Source organism: Nicotiana tabacum, chromosome 4 (assembly GCF_000715075.1).
Source record: "Nicotiana tabacum cultivar K326 chromosome 4, ASM71507v2, whole genome shotgun sequence".
Taxonomy (NCBI): Eukaryota; Viridiplantae; Streptophyta; class Magnoliopsida; order Solanales; family Solanaceae; genus Nicotiana; species Nicotiana tabacum.
The window spans coordinates 106,442,629-106,469,075 of record NC_134083.1 but is presented as its reverse complement, the minus strand read 5'-3'; the positions used below and the strand labels follow the sequence as shown (position 1 = coordinate 106,469,075).

At 39.4% G+C, this 26,447-nt stretch overlaps 1 protein-coding gene across 2 annotated transcripts; it reads left to right on the top strand.

Moving 5' to 3' along the window:
• Positions 1-1,635: 1,635 nt before the first annotated feature.
• LOC107797036 (uncharacterized) lies at positions 1,636-3,239 on the top strand. Of its 2 annotated transcripts, XM_016619881.2 has the most exons (4): positions 1,636-1,955; positions 2,134-2,543; positions 2,642-2,859; positions 2,932-3,239. In XM_016619881.2, the coding sequence occupies exons 1-4, from the start codon at positions 1,764-1,766 to the stop codon at positions 3,084-3,086; spliced, it is 975 nt and encodes a 324-aa protein (XP_016475367.1). In that variant the 5' UTR covers positions 1,636-1,763; the 3' UTR covers positions 3,087-3,239. The 2 variants fall into 2 exon arrangements, with proteins under 2 accessions (XP_016475367.1, XP_016475359.1); XM_016619873.2 differs by having other exon boundaries at positions 2,642-3,239.
• Positions 3,240-26,447: the final 23,208 nt, after the last annotated feature.

The following is a 26,447-nucleotide window of genomic DNA, read 5'->3' as shown; positions in this document are numbered from 1 at the left end:
GTCAGGGACCACCATGTCTTTGACGGCCCAATTGCAGTCTTTTCGGACCGTGGGGAGGTCCTCTTTGGTGATTGAGCAAATGTATCTCAAGGCATCCTCACGCCGACCTTGTACCGAAGAAGGCTTCTCGACCTTGAAGTCTTCAGCGATCGAAGAACCTCCGGGAATGAAGATCTTTAAGGGAGGCTTAGGAGCTGGTTCATCGATAGCCACATTAGCAGCAGGTGTCCCGAGCTCGACCACATCAGAAGTAGTTTCGGCAGTCGTTTGGGAAGTAGAAGCGACCTTTTGGGGAACGAATTTTGAGATTTTTGCCATTGTTATAGGGGAAACCTTGAAAGAGATAGAGAAAGGTTGAAAGCTGGAAGCTCAGATGTGTTGGCTAGAATGGATGATGAGTAAAAATTTCAAAGGAATCTCGAATAACGGAGGTAAAAATGCTAGAACGTGAAAAAAAGTAGTGAAATCTTGAGGGTACGAGGGTAGACAGTTCAATGTAAAGTAAAAAATGAACGAAAGAGGGGCTATTTATAGTGGTTCTGCGACGCTTCGCCTCTAGGGATAGCCGACCGGCTGCTGACGTGCATTTAATGCCACTATGACATGACTGATGAGATGTTTCGGGCTTTTTATCGTTTATGACACGATGTATTGGAGAAGGAATCGGGATGCTCATGTCGTTTCTCGTCAGCTCGCTTTCAGAGAAATGAGGGGACTATCTGTATACGGGTAAAAATCGGGCTCAGATATACTCCGGCCTCCATTAAGGTAAAACGGGCTCAAAGATGATCGCGAAGGATTGGGATCGAAGTAAAGGTCTCATCGAGTCAGTATCTGGGGCACGTTGTCTGCCTTCAAAAATATCAGGGTCATGAGTCGAGATCGATCCAAATCCTGGAATACTTCGGGTAATCGAGCACGACCAACAAAAGGCCGTAATATCCGCGACCGACCAAATATCACGGCATGGATCTCGGCATGTATCGATAAAGACCCAACAATTAGTTAAACAGAAGATTTTTTTATCTTTTATAGAGTTGTACTTAGAGTAGGATTCCCCTACTATATAAAGGGGGTCTGATAATTCATTAAACATGTTGTAACATGCATTCCAATGCAATATACTATTATTTTCACTGTTATTCTAAACTTTTCTTTCATTCATCAATATTGACCATTGTGAGCCCGGATCGAGGGCAAATAGTTCTCTAAGGCTGAAGACATCCTCCCCGCGTGGTTTGTATTTACTGTATTTCTATTTGTTTTGGTTAATCCAATTTATCGTTTTGTATCAAATTAATTCGCGTATCCTTAAAAGCACTTATAAATTTAATTGTTATCCGATTCTGAGGGTAAACAAATATTTAAATACAACAAGTTGAAATGGAAAGAGTGATCGGATCTGTAAATATCAGCTTTTATAGGAGCATAACGAACATTTTTTTCTATTCTATAATCTTTTACTGTAGTTGAATAGTATCATATTCATACTTGTTATTGTACTGATAATAGTAAAAGGTCCTATATGTTCGGAGGTAGAGGACAAACTTAAGAATAATAAGAATATGAAGGCCAAGTTTTTCGTAAAAGTAAATGATCCGTTCTTAAGTTACGTTCTCCCCTGTCACACACTTGTCCGGACACTGTCACCCTCTCTATCTACATTCATTTTCACAAAATTTCTCCTTTTTCAATTCCTTTCTCTCTCTCTCTCTCCACAATTTTCAGCTTCTAACAGGAAACTTATAAAAATTGTGTGTGACATGGGAGAATCGACCAAGTCTCCGATTTCGGCCGCAAAATATTATGGCATTCTTGGAATCTCAAAATCTGCATCCCTCACAGATATTTGCAAAGCTTACAAACATCTTGTCAAGAAATGGCATCCTGATAGAAACACGTCCAACCAAGCTGAAGCCGTAGACAAGTTTAGATCCATCAATGAGGCCTACAAGGTACGTACGTAACCTGATATATATGCCTCATTTGTCAAGCCATCCGATGAATTTATTGACTAAAATATCAAAAGAAAAAAGACTATACATTGCATTTAATTCCTTGGAAAGGTTTCACAATAATTATTCTACCTATATGAATATTGCCATAATAATGTGAGAATTACAAAATCTGCAGGTTCTTAGCAAGAAAAAGAGAGACGAAGAAAACTTATTGAAAAGTGATGTGGCAAAAACACCCAGAAAGAGTTCAGATGAGGATGAGTTACAAATTTCAAGCCCCACGCTCCTTTCAAGGACGACCAGTCGGATCAGTCCAACAGTAGATTTTTACACTTTCATACCATGTTTTTCGATGAGTGGAGCCAGCACACCCACCACTCCTGGCACCCCAATATCAGATCAGACCCCAAACCTATTCAAAGTAGCGAGCAAAAGAAACACAACCCCTCCTATCATTTTTTCCCAGTCGACTTCCAGGAGAAAGCCTCAGCCAATCGAGAAGAATCTCGAATGTACCCTTGAGGAGTTGTGCCATGGATGCGTCAAGAAGGTCATCATTACAAGAGATGTCATTGCAACCACAGGGTATTTATCTAACTTAATTTCCTTTCCAACCACAGGGAAGTTAACGTTTTCAAATTAAAAATATAGTTAACGAAAACATGATGGTGATGTTCCTGCAGGCTTATTGTTAAAGAAGATGAAGTTGTAACAATAAAGGTAAGGCCAGGATGGAAAAGAGGAACAAAAATTACATTTGAAGGTAAGGGGGATGAGAGACCAGGCACGCTTCCAGCTGATATAGTCTTCTCGATTGATGAGAAAACACATCCATTGTTCAAGAGAGAAGGAGATGACTTGGTGCTTGGAGTTGAAGTCCCTCTAGTCCAGGCTCTCACAGGTTGTATAATCACTGTACCTCTTTTGGGTGGAGACGATATGACTATGTCATTTGACCAAGTTATTTATTCAGGTTTTGAGAAAATCATACCAGGCCAAGGCATGCCTAAACCTAAAGAAGACACTAGGAGAGGGGACCTTGTTCTTCAGTTTCTTGTAGAATTTCCTTTAGATCTAAGTCGGGAACAAAGGTTCCAGGTTGTTAGCATACTAGAAGATTGCTCTTGATGATGTTGCTAATTAATTCGAGGGTTATTCGAATTAATTATAGATCCTAGAAGATTCTTATGGCCCAATTTCATGTCGAGCATAATTTACTTTTGATTTGAATGAGGAACAACGGCCACATGTTATTACTGTAGTATAAAGATTGGTCTTGGATTTATTCATAAGGGGTCTTTTCTCTTCATGTGTTATATATATAAAGATGGTAGTTGTGCTCCAATTTATTGTCGAATTTTCTTTAGTCTTTAGCGAGGAACAAAAGCCTCGAGTAGAGGTGTTCATGAAAAATCCAAAAACCGAATCAAGTCGACAAAAAAAGTCGATATTCTTTTGGTTTGATTTGATTTTGGATTTGAATTGTAAAACCTGATCAAAATTGATTTGGTTTTGGTTTAAGCAATAAGTAACCGAAAAAAAATTGAACCACACTGACTATAGATTTGCTTATTTAAAATTTACTAGTCTCTATATTTATGCGATGTACGAATATCTTTAGGGGCGGAGCAACATTGAAGAAAGGGGACTCTCTTGCTCTTTCGCCAAAAAAGAAATACGACGTGTAAATATGACAAATACCAATTTTTAAATTATATTTAATCTATTAAATCCCCTTGATTAAAAAAAATCTAATTAAGTGAACAACTAAGGGGTTTCAAAACTTACTACTTTTGAATCCTCTTGTATCCCCTCTCTGACGATAGTTCGATAAATGCATAATTAAATCTGTCTTCTAAATCAACACAACACTGAAATAATAACCAAAAAATTCAATTAGGATGGTAAAATATATTGCATCAATTACATGATTGTATGCTATTGAGCATAGCTATGTGGGACAACCTTGAGCCAAATGGTCATACAGACATATCAAATGAAGAATAGTCTCTTCAGGTTCATCGATGCTGCTCTAAGATTTTTTATATCACTTAATCAAGTGGATAATACATGAGTGTGATGCAGAAGCAAATAACGACTTATTTATTTGTCTCAAAACACAAAGGTGGCAATAATTCTACCATATAACAAAAACGTCATTATCAAACATCAGACTTTCATAGATTATTTATAGGTACATATTTTTTTGCCAAATACTAATTCCATTGTCATTCTCAAAACACATATAATAACTAGGAAAAAACTTCAAAACAATATCTTTTCAAAGAATAAAATAATTTCTATTATTTAATACAGTTGATTCACTTATTTAAAAAGGAAAAACCTAATTGTTTCTTAATGAAGCAGGGGCAACTTGTCTTGGAAATGCCCCCAATAAATAATAATAATAATGATAATGATAATAATAATAATAATAATAATAATAATAATAATAATAATAATAATAATAATAATAATAATAATAATAATAATAATAATAATAAAATGTCTAATCGACAGTAACAATTAACGACTTGGCTGATCGTCTCGAGTATTAGAACATTGTTATCCTATTTTATACTTATCATAGTTTTATTTGTGTTTTGTGACTTGCGGGGATGGCCGTTTGGTTTCGGACAGATTCGGGAGTGAATTGGAACACTTAGCGTCACTTTGGAAGCCTTAAGTTGTAAGAGTTGACCAATGGTTGACTTTTGAATATATGACCTTAGAATCGAGATTTATGGGTTCCTATAGGTTTGTATGATAATTTTGGACTTAGGAGTATGTTTGGATTTGGTTTTGGAGATTCCTAGAAGGTTTTGAACCTATTTGCCAAAATTTGATAATTTGGAGGTTTAGGAGTTCATACGTTTTACCAATAGTTGACTTTGGGGTCAATAAGTTTCGATTGATGTTCTGAGTCCTTCAATAGGTCCTAATAGTTGAAATAAACTTATGTACAAAGTTTAGCTATGATCTGGAATGTCTACGTATAATTTGGACGCGTTCGGCGAAGTTTGAATTTTAAGGAATGGATTTGATCTTTGATTCTTTGTTTTGATGTTATTTTTATGTTTTGAGCCTTGGGACAAGTTGGTATGTTGGGATGATTGGACGGGTCTTGAGGGGATCAGGTGAGTGTCATAGTGGTTTAGGATAATTTTAGGTGATATTGCAGTAGCTGGTTTACCGTTGTGTTGCAGTGCTTCACGATCGCAGAGCAGGGCCTCGTGATCGCGGAAAAAGATTTTGGATGGGCTGCTTGTGCTTTGCGGTCATGGGTGCAGAGTCGCGATCGCAGAGGGTTACATGTGTTGTGCATCGTGTTTGCGAGAAGTTGAGGTCGCGTTCGCGAAGGGTTAGTAGGAATGGGGACCGGTCATTAGCCTTCACGGTCGCGAAGTGGAGAGCCGCGATCGCGTAGAGCACTTGGCAGCTGTGCTTTGCGATCCTGTGGGCTCGAGCTGCGATCACGATGTGTACCCTGGGCAGTATACGATGCTGAGATTTTGAGATTTTTACCTATTCTCTCATATTTTGGAAAACCTAGTCATCAACATGTGATTTTCAAGAAGGAGTTTGGCCTAAGCTTAAGGGTAAGTAATTTCTACTCACTTTTGATTATATTTTAAGAATCTACATGAATTTTAACCCCTAAATCAGGATTCTAAGTGTAAAAATTATGATCTTTTTTGGTATGAACTTAAGAGAGGAAAATTAGCGGTTTTGATCATGAAATTGATATGGGATTTGGAATCTAATTATATGTTTTTGGACTCGTGGTGCTATGGGTAATCTTAACCTTTGATCAATTTCGAATTTCGAGCATGGGTCCGAGGTTATGTTTTTATTGACTTTTTGATTTGTGTTAAAGATTGAATCTTCTTGATATATAAATCAATTCCTAAAGCTTATATTGACTCATTTAAGTAGTATTTGACTAGATTCGAGTCGTTTAATTGTGGATTCGAAAAAAAAAGATATTTTAGAAGGTTAAAGGTATTTTCGGTAAGAGGGAAGTCTCTTGTCTATCCTTATAAGAGGGAATTCTCTCCATAGGCGATCTATTTGCTATTTGTTGCTTGATTTGGGAGCCATGTATATGCAAGGTGGCGAGCGTATATGCGTTAGCTAGGTTATGACCATGTCCGGGTAGAATTAGGCTTATAGTATGTCTTTTTTGGATAGTGTGAATTATTTATCCATGTTTTGTTGATTCTATGACTACGTGATAAATCTTGATTATGATTAGAAACCATGCTTAACGTCATATATTATTGTTTTGGGTATGAAGGATTTTTGTCGCTATATTGAGCTTTCTAATTACCCGTAGTCATATATTTGCTTTATTTGATTTATGATTTAGTGGCTACATGGCTTACTTTACTCATGTTAGATATCATGACTAGACTTATGACTATTGAATAAGAATATTGAACTTTATGATAAGTTGAATTACATGATAAGCCGTAGCCATCTCTTATCCATGTGAACGTTCATTCACATTTTTATTATTATGTCTTTGTGCATCTTAATTATATTATTTCATACGCATAAGCATGAATATGGAGAGTTGGATATTAAGGAAAGTTGAGGATTTTAGCACTAGAGACACTGTGAGAGGATATTGACTATTGATTATTGACTGTGATTTGATCGACACTTAGATATGGATCCGTCCCTATAGAGTTAGGTGATCACCCATATTGCTTGGGCCCTGTGAGCATAGGCACTCAGATTAGTACTTGGTTATGACACGTCGCCTGTGTCAGATACATGATTTTGTGCTATGAGGTATTGAGAATGGGTCCTGAACATGCATATACATCTTAGACTCATGCAATAACTTTTATATAAATATTGATTGATACACATCATGCCTTTATGCAAGAATTGAAGTATTTGATATTGTATTTGATTTCTTTTATCTAAAAAGCATGCCTAAATTACATATTTACTGTATCTCTATCTGTTGTACCTATTTGATGATACAATGACTTATTTCATATCCTATTTATGTTTCCACCTGATTGTTGGACTATTAGTAAGTGTCAATATAGATTCCTCGCCACTACTTCTTCGAGGCTAGATATTGAGAACTGTGATTCTGTACTCATACTACACGTCTGCATATTTTTATATAGATTCTGAGGTAGGTACTGGTGTGTAACGACCCGACCGATTGTTTTGAGTATTTACACTTCACTCAGTTATTTGAGGGCATGAGTAGCTCTGTATGATGTAATATGACTTATGTGAATCGTCGGTTTTGGTTTTCAGGTTATTCAGAATTGATTTGAAATAATGATTCTCAACTAGAAGCTTTAAATTTGAAAGAGTCTACCAAGTTTTACTTTTTGTGAATTTGAACCCGGAACGGAGTTCTGATTGATCCATTAGCTCCGTTGGGTGATTTCGGACCTAGGAGCGCGTCCGAATTGTGATTCGGAGGTCCGTAGTTGAATTTGGTTCGAAATGGCAAAAGTTAAAATTTTGGAAAGTTTTACCGGGAGTGAACTTTTTGATATCGGATTCGGATTGTGATTCCGGGAATTGGAATAGCTTCGTTATGTTATTTGGGACTTGTGCACAAAATTTGAAGTCATTCCGGATTGATTTGCTATGTTTCGGTACTAGTTATTGAATTTGAAAGCTCAAAGTTCATAGATGTTGATTTGAGGTGCGATTCATTGTTTTGATATTGTTATGCGTGATTTGAGGCCTCGAGTAGGTCCGCATTATGTTATTGGACTTATTGGTATATTCGGTCGGGGTCCCGAGGGGCTCGGGCATATTTTGGATTGATTTCGGATCATTTTCTTCAATGTTGCTATTGCTGGTTCTGGTGTGACCGCACTTGCAGCTGGTTTGAGCAGCTGCGAGGGTCGCAGAAGCGACGAAGGGGTCGTAGGAGTGGAAATATTGATGGGATAAGGGTTCCGCAGAAGCGGAGATTGCTTCGCACTTACGAAGGGGCAGATGCGGTGAGTTGAGCGCAAAAGCGGATTGGAAGCGTAGAAGCAACGAGTGGGCGCACACCTGCGAGTGCGCAGATGCGGGTATTTTACCGCAGGTGCAAAGGTAGACCTCCAGTGCTTCTCCGCAAAATCTTATTTTTGGTCGCAAATCCGACGCCGCAGAAGCGGCTAATGTGTCGCAAGTGCGAAAGTGCTGGGCAGAATGATAAATAAAAGGGTTTGCGATTTTGGCTTCATTTTAACATTTCCAAGCTCGGATTTAGGCGATTCTTGGAGCAATTTTCATCTTGTGGACTGGGGTAAGTGTTCTCTACTCATTTTTGATCTTATATCATGAATCTACCTTCGTTTTTGGTAATTGGATTGTGAATTTTATAGAGGAAATTGGGGGGTTTGGCCTAAAGTTTCATAATATGAATTTTTGAGTTTTGAACATCGAATTGGAGTCGGATTTGAGTGAAACAAGTATGGTTGGAATCATAATTGAATGGGTTGATGAATTTTTTTAAATTTTGTCAGGTTTCGAGCTGCGGGCCCAGGATGGGCTTTTGGCCGATTTTGGGCTTTTGATTCAAGATTTGATCTTTTCGATTGGGATTGGTTCATTTAGTATTGTTTGATGTATTTGAGTTGTTTTTGGCTAGTTTTTGAGCTATTCGGAGGTCGGAATGCACGGAATGGCATTTTGGAGCATCGCTTGGCTTGCTCGGTGTTGGAATTGGCTTGTTCGAGGTAAGTAACTCTTCTAATCTTAGTGTTATGTGTATGAAACCCTGAAATAGGTGTTATGTGATTTGTGTTGAGGTGACGCACATGCTAGGTGACAGGCGTGTGGGCATGCACCATGTGAATTGGGACTCTATTGTTTCCATGGCACTGAATAGTGGCCCTTTTTATTGATATCCGTGTTTACACTATGTGATAAAGTAATTGAGCTGTCAATCATGCTAGATATCATGTTTAGTCTTTATGCCGATATTGTTTGGACCCATAGTGGTCGTTTCTTACTGTCATCTCACCGATTTTATTGATATTTCATACTCAGTCATATTCATGCATTCATACCATATCTCAGCCTCAAATATTATTTTTTGATACATCATATCATTGTTGTCGGGCTAGTTTCATGATATTGTGAGCCCGTGAGTGAGACTGGAGAGATTGATGATTGAGTGAGGCCAAGGGCCTGAGTGAGAGTGATATTTTGGGATCGGGCTGCACGCCACATCCCAATGGGTTGGAATCATAATTGAATGGGTTGATGAATTTTTTTAAATTTTGTCAGGTTCCGAGCTGCGGGCCCAGGATGGGCTTTTGGCCGATTTTGGGCTTTTGATTCAAGATTTGATCTTTTCGATTGGGATTGGTTCATTTAGCATTGTTTGATGTATTTGAGTTGTTTTTGGTTAGTTTTTGAGCTATTCGGAGGTCGGAATGCACGGAATGGCATTTTGGAGCATCGCTTGGCTTGCTCGGTGTTGGAATTGGCTTGTTCGAGGTAAGTAACTCTGCTAATCTTAGTGTTATGTGTATGAAACCCTGAAATAGGTGTTATGTGATTTGTGTTGAGGTGACGCACATGCTAGGTGACAGGCGTGTGGGCATGCACCATGTGAATTGGGACTCTATTGTTTCCATGGCACAGAATAGTGGCCCTTTTTATTGATATCCGTGTTTACACTATGTGATAAAGTAATTGAGCTGTCAATCATGCTAGATATCATGTTTAGTCTTTATGCCGATATTGTTTGGACCCATAGTGGTCGTTTCTTACTGTCATCTCACCGATTTTATTGATATTTCATACTCAGTCATATTCATGCATTCATACCATATCTCAGCCTCAAATATTATTTTTTGATACATCATATCATTGTTGTCGGGCTAGTTTCATGATATTGTGAGCCCGTGAGTGAGACTGGAGAGATTGATGATTGAGTGAGGCCAAGGGCCTGAGTGAGAGTGATATTTTGGGATCGGGCTGCACGCCACATCCCAATGGGTTGGAATCATAATTGAATGGGTTGATGAATTTTTTTAAATTTTGTCAGGTTCCGAGCTGCGGGCCCAGGATGGGCTTTTGGCCGATTTTGGGCTTTTGATTCAAGATTTGATCTTTTCGATTGGGATTGGTTCATTTAGCATTGTTTGATGTATTTGAGTTGTTTTTGGTTAGTTTTTGAGCTATTCGGAGGTCGGAATGCACGGAATGGCATTTTGGAGCATCGCTTGGCTTGCTCGGTGTTGGAATTGGCTTGTTCGAGGTAAGTAACTCTGCTAATCTTAGTGTTATGTGTATGAAACCCTGAAATAGGTGTTATGTGATTTGTGTTGAGGTGACGCACATGCTAGGTGACAGGCGTGTGGGCATGCACCATGTGAATTGGGACTCTATTGTTTCCATGGCACAGAATAGTGGCCCTTTTTATTGATATCCGTGTTTACACTATGTGATAAAGTAATTGAGCTGTCAATCATGCTAGATATCATGTTTAGTCTTTATGCCGATATTGTTTGGACCCATAGTGGTCGTTTCTTACTGTCATCTCACCGATTTTATTGATATTTCATACTCAGTCATATTCATGCATTCATACCATATCTCAGCCTCAAATATTATTTTTTGATACATCATATCATTGTTGTCGGGCTAGTTTCATGATATTGTGAGCCCGTGAGTGAGACTGGAGAGATTGATGATTGAGTGAGGCCAAGGGCCTGAGTGAGAGTGATATTTTGGGATCGGGCTGCACGCCACAACATATTATATTGATTATATTTTATATGGATTGGATTATATTGATATATATTATTATATCGGGTTGTATGCTGCAATAATATTGGATCGGGTTGCACGCCGCAACAATATTGGATCGGGCTGCACGCCGCAACAATATAGCGCTTGGGCTGAAGGAGCCCTTCCGGAGTCTGCACACCCCCAGTGAGCGTAGTTGACTATATATATATCAGGTTGCACGCCGCAGCGGGCGTTATGGTCATATATGGATCGGGCTGCACGCCGCAGTAGGTATTGTACAACGCTGAGTGATTGAGTGTACTGTAGAGTCTTGCGGATCGGTATGATGACGTCTATACCTATCTTCGAGAGGCTACAGGACATTTAGGATATACTTCCCATCTTTCTTTCTTTATCGTGCGGCATTGATTCAGCTTGAAGCGTAACTCTTTGAATTCCTTCCACGAATTCGTATACGCATGTGAGCGCTTGGTATCGGCTGTGCACCGACGGCTTGTGATTCCATGGTTGAGGTACGAGATGTGATTTTTGCGTGCTGATGATGGGCCTGTCTGGAGGACTTGAGGTCGGGTTTTGAAGGTGGCTTGAGCACGGAGATTTCAGTTGTGTGAACACGTATTTGTGGGACTTATATGTCCGGTAGTGTCCCTGTTAGAGCAATTTTTGATTGGATAACTATGGGATGAGTATGATGAGACTACGAAATATGTTCAGATTGTTCGAATGTGATGAGAAGAGTTTACTTGAGATGTAACAAGGATTATGGGGTGTTTGATTTCTGTCTTGATTTGGCGTATGGTCTCGAGTTATGGGTGTGTTTAGGGATCTCTTATGTTGTTTAGTTGTGGAGTGAAGTAGATTCTCATGTCTTCTTGATGAGTTCAGAATCAAGAAGATTAAGTGATTACGTAGTAGTCGTGACTGTGGAAGGGTATAGAGAGATGTCGGTTTGAGGCAGAGCAGGCGGGTTATCTCCTGCGAGGTGTCCTGAGGTTGTGTGGTCCTTATGATATTTTGTAGAGAGTTCTCTTTTACCAGTGAATGATAATTGTTGCAATTTGAGTTTGGATAGCTTGTGGAAGTTGGCTTGACTATTACAAGGGTGAATGCGAGATTTGCAGATGATTTGAGGTATTATATGGTTTGTGTTACATGGGCTTGCAAAGGATTTAGTTGAATTTCAGTGCGGGATTCTGGCAGTAATAGAGTATGGGTATCTTGATGTTATCGAGTGTTTTGTTCTGTGGCTTTGGGCCAAGTGGGGGAGTCTGCTATCGACGAGTTGATTGCACGGTTATGTGTTGTATTGGTTTCGGGTCGGTGTATAATGGTGAATCAATTATGACTTGTAGGGGTCGAGATCGAGGATGACTCGGGTAAAGGAATTTCTGGATACAGGTTGTATTACACTCTATGGGTATATGGGAATCATAAAATAATTGAGTGGTTATTCGTGAAGGATGTAGTGTACATGGAGTAGGAATTTGCTCGGTTGCTTAGGAGTGTGGGTTACTCCTTTGGGTGTCGTCGTGCCAATGGGGCACAAGTCATTTGGCCCATTTGGGGCGGTGCAATTGAGATTTGAGCAGAGTGGATGACTCTCGAAAATGGTTCTAATGGATTCAAGAATTATATGTAGCGATTTGGAATTTTGAAGTTTGGTACATGGCTAGAAACTAAGAGTTACATTGGATGGTGTCGAGACTTGTGGAATTTTTATACCATTGTGGATTATGCATTTCTGCGTCGAGAAGGTGAAGGACACAGTCTTAGGTTCACATAAGGTCTCTTTAGAGTGGGTATCTCGGTTGTGGTGCTTGGGGTGCTTAAGAGGGAAGTCAGCGGCTTATGGGCCTTAGGGCGTTATGGTTTTATACTAGGGTCTCTTGTGTGGTGAATTTTGGTTAAGGATCGTGGTGTTCCAGCAAGGAGAAGTATCAATTTGAAGTCAATTTGGAAGGGACTTGGAGAAATAGGACAGTGTGGTAGTAGGTTGGATCAGCACAGTAATGGATATAATCAGTTCTTTGGGTACTTATGATGTGGCTAGTCTCCACAAGTGTTTCGTGGCAATGCTCTTGGGTTTTGGCAACCTGTGTGGTTGGGTGAGTTAGAGAGATTCAGTTCTGATAGCTTGGTTGTGTGCAAATGGGTTTCAAAGAGTTCCCACTAGGTTTTACCACGGTTCGAGGAGTATATTTCCTACCGGCATGAGGAATATGTTGCGTATTGGGATTTTCTCCGGGATGAGATCAATGGAAGGTTTCTGACTGATCGGGTATGTATTCTGCTTGTGACTCAGAGTTGATTATGAGATCCTTCTACTCTTCACAGGATGGCATGGTAGATGCGGTGTGTTGTGTGGGATTGAGATTTGCATGTGCAAGGTCACAGTTCAGTTTTGAAGGGAAGGACATAAATTCGTAGGCAGCATAGATGGTTTCAGATGACTAGGTATATGATATTACTAATCGGTATGGCCTGATGAGAGTATACATTTCAGAAAGGGGCAATGTGTTTTGATTTATGGGTACTTCATTGGTATTGCGACACTTTCCTGGTTGATCGGCTGCTGATATTCAAATTTTGCTATGTGGCACGGAAGAATTTTAGAAGTATTTCTCGTGGGATGATCGTATATGAGAGATGTGTTAGACATTCTAGCGGTGGAGATGGAATCAGATATGGTGATTTGTGTGTTTTATGGATTTAGAGGCTGGGAGTTCTCAGGAGCAGATTGTTTCATGGTTGTGGACTGTGAGGTTGTAGCCGAAGCTAGCCAGATGATAGTATGTATTACGATTCAGTATTTGTGGATTTTCAAAGGGTTATTTATCTATTTGTGGGTGATCAGAGTTGATTTGGGGGTCCATTGGTAGGCCCAATTAGGATGTGTATCACCGAGCCAGATTGGTTGGCTCCATACTACTATTGTTGAGGGATGTGCCATTCGGTTGTTGTTGAGCTTATTCGTGTTTTGAGATGATCTGTGAGTTACTCTTCTATGCTACGAGGAGTTGTGATTCGTTGGTTATATGCACATATGATGCGGTTCTATTGGGGCCTTATAACAGAATTTGAGCGAGAAAAGTATTGGGTATTGCTTGGTTAATAGAGTATTGGATATGTTCTTTCGGGTTTTGTGTGGCATTGTGTCATTTTATTTTCCGTGGTTATGGTAATGCACTTGGAGTACTTGATGTCGAATTGCGCATGGTTAATGATTTTTAGCATGGTGGCTTGAGGTATTACATATGGACCGATATTTGGATAGGGTCAAGCATTGCGGTAGAGTTATATTAAAATATGATCCTTTGTGTTAGATTCGTGTGTTTTGGTTCTACGGTGTGTGATAGGTTCTTAGCATTGCATTGTGGTGGTACTTGTGGAGCTTGCGGGACTGTTCTCCCGTCTGAATAACCTTTCCATGATTTTGAGTATATTTGAAAGGTTGCTTATTGTTGCACGGATTGCACGGGTTATGGTGTCAGATTGTATTGATGTGGCATGTCACTAGAGTGGTCGTGTTGGATGAGATGAGATCATTGGATATAGGATGGATACTATCGTAATTGATTACAGCATGTTTGGAAGGATAATATCGAAAGCCGGCTTAGAATTTGCTATAGTTCTTGTCGAATTAGAGGGAATTCCATGACTGGTTGATATGATGAATGGTTATGAGTTTTGCGTGTTTCTTTCATCATCGGCAGTGTATGAAGGTTTTAAAACAAGGTTTTGTTCGATATGAAGTTTATTACCGGCATTAGGTAGATTTGAGCAGGTACTATGATTAGAAATCATTGCTTCGAGCATTTGAGCTATGTGGTATTTGAATGTGAGTATTTGAGTTATGGTTACGGCTTTTGGTACATCTTATTCGGACTTATACGGTATGTAGATGCGAAATTATGATCTTATAAGAAATTCCGGATGTTGGAAATTTGATTCGAAGGCTTGTGGGTTAGGTTGAATTAAGAAATTTTAGTTATGTTGTGTTATCGAACCTATATGGGATAGGGTGACCTGGGATCACCCCCGGGTATATGCATGGCAAGGTTATACGGCAGTTTGATGGCTTTGAGAACAACTCTGGCAAGCTCCTTTAGGTGATTTCGGACTTAGGAGCGCGTCCGGATTGGTGATTCGGATGTCCGTAGTTGAATTTGGCTCGAAATGGGTTGAAGTTATGGAAAGTTTGACCGGGACTGGACTTTTTGATATCGGATTTGGATTGTGATTCCGGGAATTTAAATAGCTTCGTTATGTCTTTTGGGACTTGTGCGCAAAATTTGAAGTCATTCCGGATTAATTTTCTATGTTTCAGCACGAGTTGTTGAATTTGAAAGTTCAAAGTTCATAGATTTAGATTTGAGGTGCGATTCGTCGTTTCAATGTTGTTATGTGTAATTTGAGGCCTCGAGTAGGTCTGTGTTATGTTATTGGACTGGTTGGTATATTCGGATGGGGTCCTGAGGGGCTCGGGCATGTTTCGGATTGATTTCAAATCATTTTCTTCAATGTTGCTATTGTTGGTTCTGGTATGACCGCACATGCTGTTGGTTTGCGCAGGTGCGAGGGTCGCAAAAGCGAACAAAGGGTCGCAGGAGCAAAAATATTGCGGGGAGAAGGGTTCCGCAGAAGCAAAGATTATTTCGCATCTGCGAAGGCGCAGATGCGGTGAGTTGAGCACATAAGCGGATTGGAAGCGCAGAAGCGACAAGTGGGCGCGCACCTGCGAGTGCGCAAATACGGGTATTTTACCGCAGGTGCAAAGGCAGACCTCCAGTGCTTCTCTGCAGAAGCGTGTTTTTTGTCGCAAATGCGACGCCGCTGAAGCGGCTAATGTGCCGCAAGTGTGAAAGTGCTGGGCAGCATGATAAATACAAGGGTTCACGATTTTGGCTACATTTTAACATTTTCAAGCTCGGATTGAGGCAATTCTTGGAGCAATTTTCATTTTGTGCAATGGAGTAAGTGTTTTCTACTCATTGTTTTATCTTATATCATGAATCTATTTTCGTTTTTGGCCTAAAGTTTTATAATATGAATTTTTGAGTTTTGAACATCGAATTGGAGTCAGATTTGAGTAAAACTAGCATGGTTGGACTCGTAATTGAATGGGTTGTTAGATTTTTTAAATTTTGTTTGGTTCAGAGGTGCGGGCCCGGGATGGGATTTTGGCCGATTTTGGGCTTTTGATTCAAGATTTGATCTTTTCGATCGAGATTGGTTCTTTTTGCATTGTTTAATGTATTTGAGTTGTTTTAGGTTAGTGTTTGAGCTGTTTGGAGGTCGGAACGCACGGGATGGCATTTTGGAGCATCGCTTGGCCTGCTTGGTGTTGGAATTGGCTTGTTTGAGATAAGTAACTCTTCTAATCTTAGTGCTGAGGGTATGAAACTGTAACGACCCGGCCGGTCTTTTTGAGTATTACAACCCCGTTCCTCCATTTACTGCTCAATTTATGCTTTACAGTTGTTTTATGACTTACCGGACTAATTGGTTCGGGTCCGGTGAGGTTTTGGAAGGAATTGGAACACTTAGTTCTAAGGTTTAAAGCTTAAGTTAAGATAGTGACCGGATGTCCCCGGAATGGAGTTTTGATGATTCCAATAGCTACGTATGGTGATTTTGGACTTAGGAGCGTGTCCGGAAAATTATTTAGAAGTCCGTAGTGGAATTTGGCTTGAAATGGCGAAAATTAAATTTTTCGGGATGTTTAACCGGGGAGTTGACTTTTTGATATCGGGACCGGAATCTGATTCTAAAAATTTTAATACCTCCATTATGCCATTTATGACTGGTGTGCAAAATTTGAAGTCAATCGGATGTGATTTGATAAGTTTTTACGTCGTTTGTAGAAGTTGTAAATTTCAAAGTTTATCAGGCTAGAATCCGTGGGGAATTCGTGTTTTTGATGTTGTTTGAGGTGATTTGAGGGTTCGCCCAAGTTTGTATGATGTTTTAGGACTTGTTGGTATGTTTGGTTGAGGTCACGGGGGTCTCAGGTGTGTTTCATGGTGAGTTTTGAGCGAGTCCGGGCATTTTCGGCACTCTAATGTTGTTCTGGAACTTTTGGAAAAGTGCAGACCGCACAATTTTGTGCGCGGCCGCACTCCAGAGGAAAAGTGTGGACCGCACAATTTTGTCTGCGGCCGCACTTCTAGTGATTTCCGCAGGTTCACTGGTCCGACTTCGCAGGCTTATATCTTTTGATCTACAAAGAATTTGGAGATGATTCAAAAATAAAAGTTGTAGCCCTTCGTGTCTAATTTCCAGAAGGGTACAGAAATCATCATTTGGACATTTGTAGAGAAAGTTGTGGCCAATTTACTGAATCTTGGTAGTGGAGAAGCTGCGAAGTGTGGCGGCATAATTTTTGTGTGACCGCAGAAGCTAGGATGTGCGACCACACTTGGAATTGTGCGGACCGCACATTGTGAGGTCAGATTGGGTACTATATAACTGAGGTTTAGGGTACTATTTCATTTTTTGACTTTGGGAGCTCGGTTTGAGACGATGTTTCGTGGAATTTTCAAGAAAATCATCGGGGTAAGTGATTCTAACTCGGATTTGGTTAACATACATGAATATATCATTGTTTTCATCATTCAATTAGTAGTTTGATATGGAAATTTGGGGAAAATTGTAGAAATTTCATAAAATAAATTTTTGTGATTTGAATGTCGATTCGAACTCGGATTTGAGTGGAACTAGTATGGTTGGACTCGTAATTAAATGGGTTATCGGATTTTGTGAGCTTCGTCGGATTCCGATACGTGGGCCCCACGGGCGATTTTTGAGTTCAATTTTGGATTTTATTGGAAAATTAGTATTTTCCTATGGATTTAATTCCTGTAATTTGTATTGACTAAAACGAATTAATTATGACTAGATACGAGGCTTTCGGAGGCAAATTTGTGAGGCAAAGGCTTAGCAGAGTAAAGAATTACATGCTTTGAGGTAAGTAACTCTTCTAATCTTGGAGGTGAGGGCATGAACCCTGAATATACGTATTATGTGAATTGTTTGGAGGTAACTCACATGCTAGGTGACGGGCGTGTGGGTGTGCACTATAAAAATTGTGACGTAATTGGTTTCGTGAAATTTTGTAGTCAAATAATCTTGACATTTTCTATGTAGTATTATGTGTTAAATAAATTGAGCTGAGAATCATATTAAAAATCATGATGAGGCTATGTGTCAGTATTATTGAGACCCACAGAGGTCATAATGCTGTTGAATTATTTGTTTAAAATGAAATTTCATACTCAGTCATGTTCATTCATTTTATATTATCTCTCAGTCTCTGTTGATATTTGTTGTTTCATCATATCATCATTTTGGGCTAGTTTCATGACATTGTGAGCCCGACAGACTGGAGAGATTGATGAATGAGTGAGGCCGAGGGCCTGATTGTGAGGATAATTATGGGATCGGGCTGCACGCCGCAGCAGGCCATATTGGCTTTATATACTTTATTATTATGGGATCGGGCTGCGCGCCGTAGCAGGCTAGATTGACTTATTATAGCACGTGAGTTGTCCGTACGGATCCAGATATTATACCATAGTACGTGAGTTATCCGTGCAGAATGTGAGTTGTCCGTGCGGATCCAGATATTGATACAATAGCACGTGAGTTGTCCGTGCAGATTATAGTACTTGGGATGAAGGAGCCCCTCCAGAGTCTGTACACACCCCCAGTGATCGCAGGTACCTACTGAGTGCGAGTGCCCAGTGCTGAGCGATTGGGAGGATTGAGTGACTAGGAGGACTGAGTGAAATGATACTCTGAGAGTATGCATATGATTTTATCACTGAGTTGCATCGCATTGAAATGCACATTTGACATACAGGCATAGAGATGCATTTTCCTTATATTGTACAGTATCATCTCATTCATGATTTCTTACATATACTGGTCTATGGGCATAATGATACATTTTCCACTGGCTATCTGGAAAGAAAAATAAAACATCTTATTTATTGTGGAAAGGATTCTTTTTGGGAAAATTACTGTTTTCAAACATACTCATGTTTTTGGCAACTTCGATAAACGATTTGGTTTTTTTCCACTGATGTACTTGAAAGGCAGAACTATTTTCAGAAATCATGATTCAGCTGCGCATTTTATCTCTGGGTTACTTCTTTTATTACTTGCTTTATGCTATTATGAATTGTTGTTGCTTATGGGAGTTGGACTCTGACGTTGGTACAAGCTTGTAACTACTTTCAACCTAAGGTTAGATTTGTTACTTATTGAGTACATGGGATCGGTCGTACTCATACTACACTTCTGCACCTTGCGTGCATATATTGGATGTTGATGTTGCTGTACTCGATGAGAGCTAGAATTGAAGATGTACCTGTGTTCCGGTTGTAGGTTCCTCTTGTTCAGGGTAGCCTTAGATTTATAAGAATCTGTTTATGTACATTTCAAACAGATGATATATTTATTTCATACTAGTTTTGTAAATTCTAATCTTAGAAGCTCATGATTTGTACTACCAGTCTTTAGGGAATGAATAAGATTTATATAATTTCTTTTGCTTAATTGCTTTATTAATTGTTATTGGAATTGGTTAGGTGCCATCACGACTAGTTAGATTTTGGGTCGTGACAAGTTTGTATCAGAGCTCTAGGTTCATAGGTTCTACAAGTCATGAGCAAGTGTCTAGTAGAGTCTTGCGGATTGGTATGATGACGTCCATACTTATCTTCGAGAGGCTATGGGGCATTTAGGATAATTTCCCATCTTTCTTTCTTTATCATGCGTAATTGATTTAGCTTGAAATATAACTCTTTGAATTCCTTCCACGCATTCGGATGTGCACATGAGTGCTCGGTATCAGCTGTGTATCGCCAGCTTGTGATTTCAGGGATGAGGTGCGAGATGTGTATTCTGTGTTTTGGTGATAGGCCAGTCTGGAGGACTTGAGGCCAGGTTTGGACCATAGCTTAGGCTCGGTAGCTTCAGTTGTAACTTGTACATTTGGACTCATATGCCTGGTAGTATCCCTATGAGTGGAAAATTTGTGGCTCGATGGGCGGTCGAATGGCTATATGATGATGATGATGCCATTGTGGGATGTGTTAAGATGCATTGAATGTGACGAGAAGTGTTTCCATGGAATGTACAGAGGGCTATTGGGTGATTGATTTTCGTTTGATGCGACGTACAGTCTCGAATTGTGAGTGTGTTAAAGGATCTGTCATGCAGTTTAATTGTGGAGAGAATTAAATTTTCATGTCTTGTTAATGAGTTTGGACTCAGGAAGATTAAGTGATTGCGTAGTAATTGTGGATGCGAAAGGGTATAACAAGATGCCAATTTGAGGCTAAGGATGTGGGTTATCTCCTGGAGAGTAATCTACGTAGGTGTGTTCCTTATAATGTTGAGTGGAGAGTTTCTTTTCTGCCAACGGGGCATAGGTGTTGAGACTTGAATTTGAATCTGGTTGAGAAAGTTGACTTCAGTGTCAAGAAAATGAATGCTAGTTTAGCGGATGATTGAGGTATTTTTATGATTGGTGTTGCATGAGCTTGAGAAGAATTTTCGTTGAACTGACTGCGGTATTATGACAGTAATAAAGTATGGGTACTATGAGTTATCGAGTGTTTTAATTTATGGCTTTGAGCCAAGTGGGGGAGCATGCTATTGACAATTCAATTTCATGGTTATATGTAAAGGTTTAGTTTTGGGCTGAGGCATATTTGTGGGTTAGTTATGACTTGCAGAGGTTGAGATCGAGGATGACTCGAATAAGACAATTCCTGGATACGGGTTATATTGCACTTATGAATATATGAAAATCATGGAATGAGTGAGTTGTTATTTATGAAGGATGTAGTGCGCACGGAGTATGAATTTGATTGGTGGTGTTAAGCAGCGGTACTTCTATGAGTGTTGTTGTGCTAATGGGGCATGTGTCTTTTGGCCCGTTTGGGCGGTGCAATTGATATTTGAGCAGAGTGGACGACTCTTGAGAAATTCTAATGGATTCAAGATTAATATGTAGCAATTGAGAATTTTTGGCAGATTTGTTTATGGCTAAAATCTGAGTTTTAAGTTGGATGGTGTCGAGGCTTGTGGAATTTTTGTATATCATTATAGATTTTATATTTCAGTATCAGAAAGGTAAATGAAACGGCCTTAGACTCAAATAAGGTATTTTCATAGTGGTTTTTTTGGTTGTGGTATTTATAGGGTTAATTATGATATGGTGAAACTCTACAAATGTTTTGGTGGCAATATTCTTGGGTTTTGGTGACCTACTTGGTTTGGTTGAGTTAGAGGAATTTAGTTCTAATAGCTTGGTTATGTGCAAATGGATTTCAAAGTGTTCTTGATGGTTTCTACCATGGTTATAACCAGATATTTTCTACCGATGTGGAGATTGTGTTGTGTATTGTGATTTCCTCCTGGAAGGAAGCAAGAGAAAGGTTTCTAACTAACCAGGTATGTAAATTGCTGGTGACTCAGAGTTGATAATGAGATTTTTGTGCTTGTCATATGATGGAATGATAGATATGGTGTGTTGTGAGGGATTAAGATTTATATGTACAAGGTGGCAGTTCATTCCTGAAGGGAAGGTCACAAATTCTGGATAGAATGGTCAATTTTAGATATTTAGATGAATGTTATAACTGCTCGGTAATCCTTGAGAATGATGCAGATTTCAGAAGGCGCATTGTGTTTTGACTTACAGATGTTCATCGGTATTGCGGTACTCACCTGGTTGATAGACTGCTGATATTCAAATTACTGCTATGTGGTACAGAAGGATTATGAAAGTATTACTCGTAGGATGATCGTGCATGAAAGATGTGTTAGTCATTCGAGTGCTATAGTTGGGATCAGTTATGATGATTAATGTGTCCTATGAATTTGGAGACTGAGAATTCTCAGAAGTATATTGTTTCAGGGTTGTGACCTATTTGAGGTGAGTATTTTATTTAAACTTAGTGGAGGCACTAGTTTCGTTAATTATTTATGCTAGCTACGCGCTATGTGTGCGCATATGTATGGGGTTTGAGCCCATGTGCGAGCACTAGGGCAATTATTCGTGCTCGAAAGAATGCTTAGGGTACGATATGCCTAGAGTTGACTTTTAAGCATAAAGTGTGATATCAGACTTTGCACGTGCATACACTATGGCGTGTTATTTATACCAGTCCAGGAGCATGATTATTTGTGATAGCTACGCGCTATAAGTGTACTTGTTTAATTGCTCATGTATGATATGCTGGGACTGGAGGCCTGTGACCATGCCAGGCGATTCATATTATTGGCACGTGAGTTGTTTGTGCCGTGTGTGGGAATTTTATTTCTATGATAATTTATCTGATTCATTAATTTCCTTCCTTTACAATTGTGCACATGCGCCTATGATTATCCTCCTTACGAAATTTGAGGAGTTGGTTGTAACATTGTGGTTGTGGTGGTTCTTGTTGAACTGGCAATACGGTTCTCTTCCTTGAGACATCTCCCATATTTGGGTACGCTAATTGCGCTGTTGTGACTAGAGTTATATTGATGTGGCGTGTCTGTGGGATAGTTGTATTTAATAATATAAGGTCATTGGACCTAGAATGGGTACTATCATGTTTGATTACAGTATATTAGGAAGGATAATATTGAAAGTCAGCTTAGCAAGTGATTATGGTTCTGGTTGGGGCGAGAGAGCTCCATGACTTATTGATCTGATAAGGGGTCATGAGATTCCGCATGTTTCTTTCATTATCATCTATGTACGAAAGTTTTGGAACAAGGTTTTGTTTGTTATGGGGTTTTATACTAGTACTTGGTTGGTTTTTGAGTAGTTATTGTGATCGGGAATGGTGCTGCGAGTATGAAAGTTGTGTGGTATGTTTTGTGATTATATATGGAGTTATGGTCATTGTTTGGTACAACTTGTTCAAACTTATACAGTGTATAGAAGTGAGACTCGGGTCTTGTAAGATATTTTGGATGTTAGAATTTGGGCTCTAAGTTTTATGGACTAATGTTAAAATAATGATTTTCAATGTTGTCAGGCCTATATGGAATAGGGTGGCATGGGATCACCCCGGGTATATGCATGGTAAGATGGAATAGTGATGTGATGGATTGGAGACAACTCTTGGCATGTTCGAGGACGAATGTATGTTTAAGTGGGGGAGAATGTAATGACCCGACCGATTTTTTTGAGTAATACAACCCCGTTTCCCCATTTACTACTCAATTTATGCATTACAGTTGTTTTATGACTTACTAAACTAATTTGCTCGGGTTCGGTGGGGTTTTGGAATGAATTGGAATACTTAGTTTCAAGGTTTAAAGCTTAAGTTAAAATAGTGACCGAATGTCGACTTATGTATAAACGACCCCGCAATGGAGTTTTGATGATTCCAATAGCTACGTATGGTGATTTTGGACTTAGAAGCATGTCCAGAAAATTATTTGGAAGTCCGTAGTGGAATTTGGCTTGAAATGGCAAAAATTAAATTTTTCGGGATGTTTGACCAGGGAGTTAACTTTTTTGATATCGGTGCCGGAATCCGATTCTAAAAATTTTAATACCTCCATTATGTCATTTATGACTTGTGTGCAAAATTTGAAGTCAATCGGACATGATTTGATAGGTTTTGACGTCGTTTGTAGAAGTTATAAATTTCAAAGTTCATTAGGCTTGAATCCGTGGGGAATTTGTGTTTTTGATGTTGTTTGAGGGTTCGCCCAAGTTCGTATGGTGTTTTAGGACTTGTTGGTATGTTTGGTTGAGGTCACGGGAGCCTCGGATGTGTTTCGGGGTGAGTATTGAGCGAGTCCGGGCATTTCGGCACTCTAATGTTGTTCTGGAACTTTTTGAAAAGAGCGGACCGCACAATTTTGTGTGCGACCGCACTCCAGAGGAAAAGTGCGGACCGCACAATTTTGTGTGTGGCCGCACTTCTAGTGATTTTTGCAGGTTCACTGGTTCGACATCGCAAGCTTATATCTTTTGATCTACAAGGAATTTGGAGATGATTCAAAAATTAAAGTTGTAGCCCTTCGTGTCTAGTTTCCAGAAGGGTACAGAAATCATCATTTGGACATTTGTAGAGAAAGTTATGGCCAATTTACTGAATCTTGGTAGTGGAGAAGCTGCGAAGTGTGGCCGCATAATTTTTTTGTGACTGCAGAAGCTAGGATGTGCGACCACACTTGGAATTGTGCGGACCGCACATTGTGACGTCAGATTGGGTACTATAGAACCGAAGTTTAGGGTATTATTTCATTTTTTTACTTTGGGAGCTCGGTTTGAGACGATGTTTCGTGGAATTTTCAAGAAAATCATCGGGGTAAGTGATTCTAACTCGGATTTGGTTAACATACATGACTATATCATTGTTTTCATCATTCAATTAGTAGTTTGATATGGAAATTTGGGGAAAATTGTAGAAATTTCATAAAATAAATTTTTGTGATTTGAATGTCGATTCGAACTCGGATTTGAGTGGAACTAGTATGGTTGGACTCGTAATTGAATGGGTTATCGGATTTTGTGAGCTTCGTCGGATTCCGAGACGTGGGATTTTTTAGTGTAATTTTGGATTTTATTGGAAAATATTTTCCTATGGAATTAATTCCTGTAATATGTATTGACTGAAACGATTTAATTGTGACTAGATACGAGGCTTTAGGAGGTAAATTTGCGAGGCAAAGGCATAGCGGAGTAAAGAATTGCACGGTTTGAGGTAAATAAATTTTCTAATCTTGGAGCTGAGGGTATGAACCCTAAATATACTTATTATGTGAATTGTTTGGAGGTGACGCACATGCTAGGTGACGGGCGTATGGGCGCGCACTATAGAAATTTTGACGTAATTGGTTCTGTGAAATTTTGTATTCAAATAATCTTGGTATTTTCTATGTAGTATTATGTGTTAAAGAAATTGAGCTGAGAATCATATTAAAAATCATGCTGAGGCTATTTGCCAGTATTATTGAGACCCACACACAGAGGTCATATTGCTGTTGAATTATTTGTTTAAAATGAAATTTCATACTCAGTCATGTTCATTCATTTCATATTATCTCTCAGTCACTGTTGCTATTTATTGATTCATCATATCATCATTTTGGGCTAGTTTCATGACATTGTAAGCCCAAGAGACTGGAGAGATTGATGACTGAGTGAGGCCGAGGGCCTGATTGTGAGGATAATTATGGGATCAGGCTGCACGCCGCAGCAGGGCATATTGGCTTTATATACTTTATTATTATGGGATCAGGTTGCATGCTGCAACAGGCCAGATTGGCTTATTATAGCCCGTGAGTTGTCCGTGCGGATCCAGATATTATACCACAGCACGTGAGTTATCTGTGCAGCACGTGAGTTGATCGTGCGGATCCAGATATTGATATTATAGCAGATATATATATTATAGCACGTGAGTTATCCGTGCAGATTATAGCACTTGGGCTGAAGGAGCCCCTCCGGAGTCTGTGCACACCCCCAGTGAGCGCAGGTACCTACTGAGTCCGAGTGCCGAGTGCTGAGCGATTGGGAAGATTGAGTGACTGGGAGGACTGAGTGAAATGATACTCTGAGAGTATGCATATGGTTTTATCACTGAGTTGCATCGAATTGACATGCACATTTGACATACAGGTATAGAGATACATTTTCTTCATGTTGTATGGTATCACGTCATTCATGATTTCTCACACATACTGGCCTATGGGCATAATTATGCATTTTTCACTGGCTATCTGGATAGAAAAATGAAACATCTTATTTATTGAGGAAAGAAATTTTTTGGGAAAATTACTGTTTTAAAACATACTCATGTTTTTGGCAACTTTGGTAAACGATTTGATTTTTTTCCACTGATGTACTTGAAAGGCAGAACTATTTTCAGAAATCATGATTCAGCTGATCATTTTATCTCTGGGTTACTTCTTTTATTACTTGCTTTATGTTGTTATGAATTGTTGTTGCTTATGGGAGTTGGACTCTGACCTTGGTACAAGCTCGTGACTACTTTCAACCTAAGGTTAGGTTTGTTACTTATTGAGTACATGGGGTCGGTTGTACTCATACTACACTTTTGCACCTTGCGTGCAGATATTGGATGTTGATGTTGCTATACTCGACGAGAGCTGGAATTGAAGACGTACCTGCGTTCGGGTTGTAGGTGCCTCTTGTTCAGGGTAGCCTTAGATTTATAAGAATCTGTTTATGTACATTTCAAACAGATGATGTATTTATATCATACCAGTTTTGTAAATTCTTATCTTAGAAGCTCATGATTTGTACTACCAGTCCTTTGGGAATGAATAAGATTTAGATAATTTCTTTTGCTTAATTGCTTTATTAATTATTATTGAAATTGGTTAGTGGTTAACTGGCTTACCTAGCGGGTTGGGTTAGGTGCCATCACGACAAGTTGGATTTTGGGTCGTGACAGAAACCCCAAAATACGTGTTATGTGATTTGTGTTGAGGTGACGCACATTCTAGGTGACAGACGTGTGGGCGTGCACCATGTGAATTGGGACTCTGTTGTTTCCATGGCACTGAATAGTGGCCCTATATATTTGATATCCATGTTTTCACCATGTGATAAAGTAATTGAGCTGTCAATCATGCTATATATCATGTTTGGGATTTATGCCGATATTGTTTGGACCCATAGTGGTCGTTTCTTACTTTCATCTCACTGATTTCATTGATATTTCGAACTCAGTCATATTCATGCATTCATACCATATCTTAGTC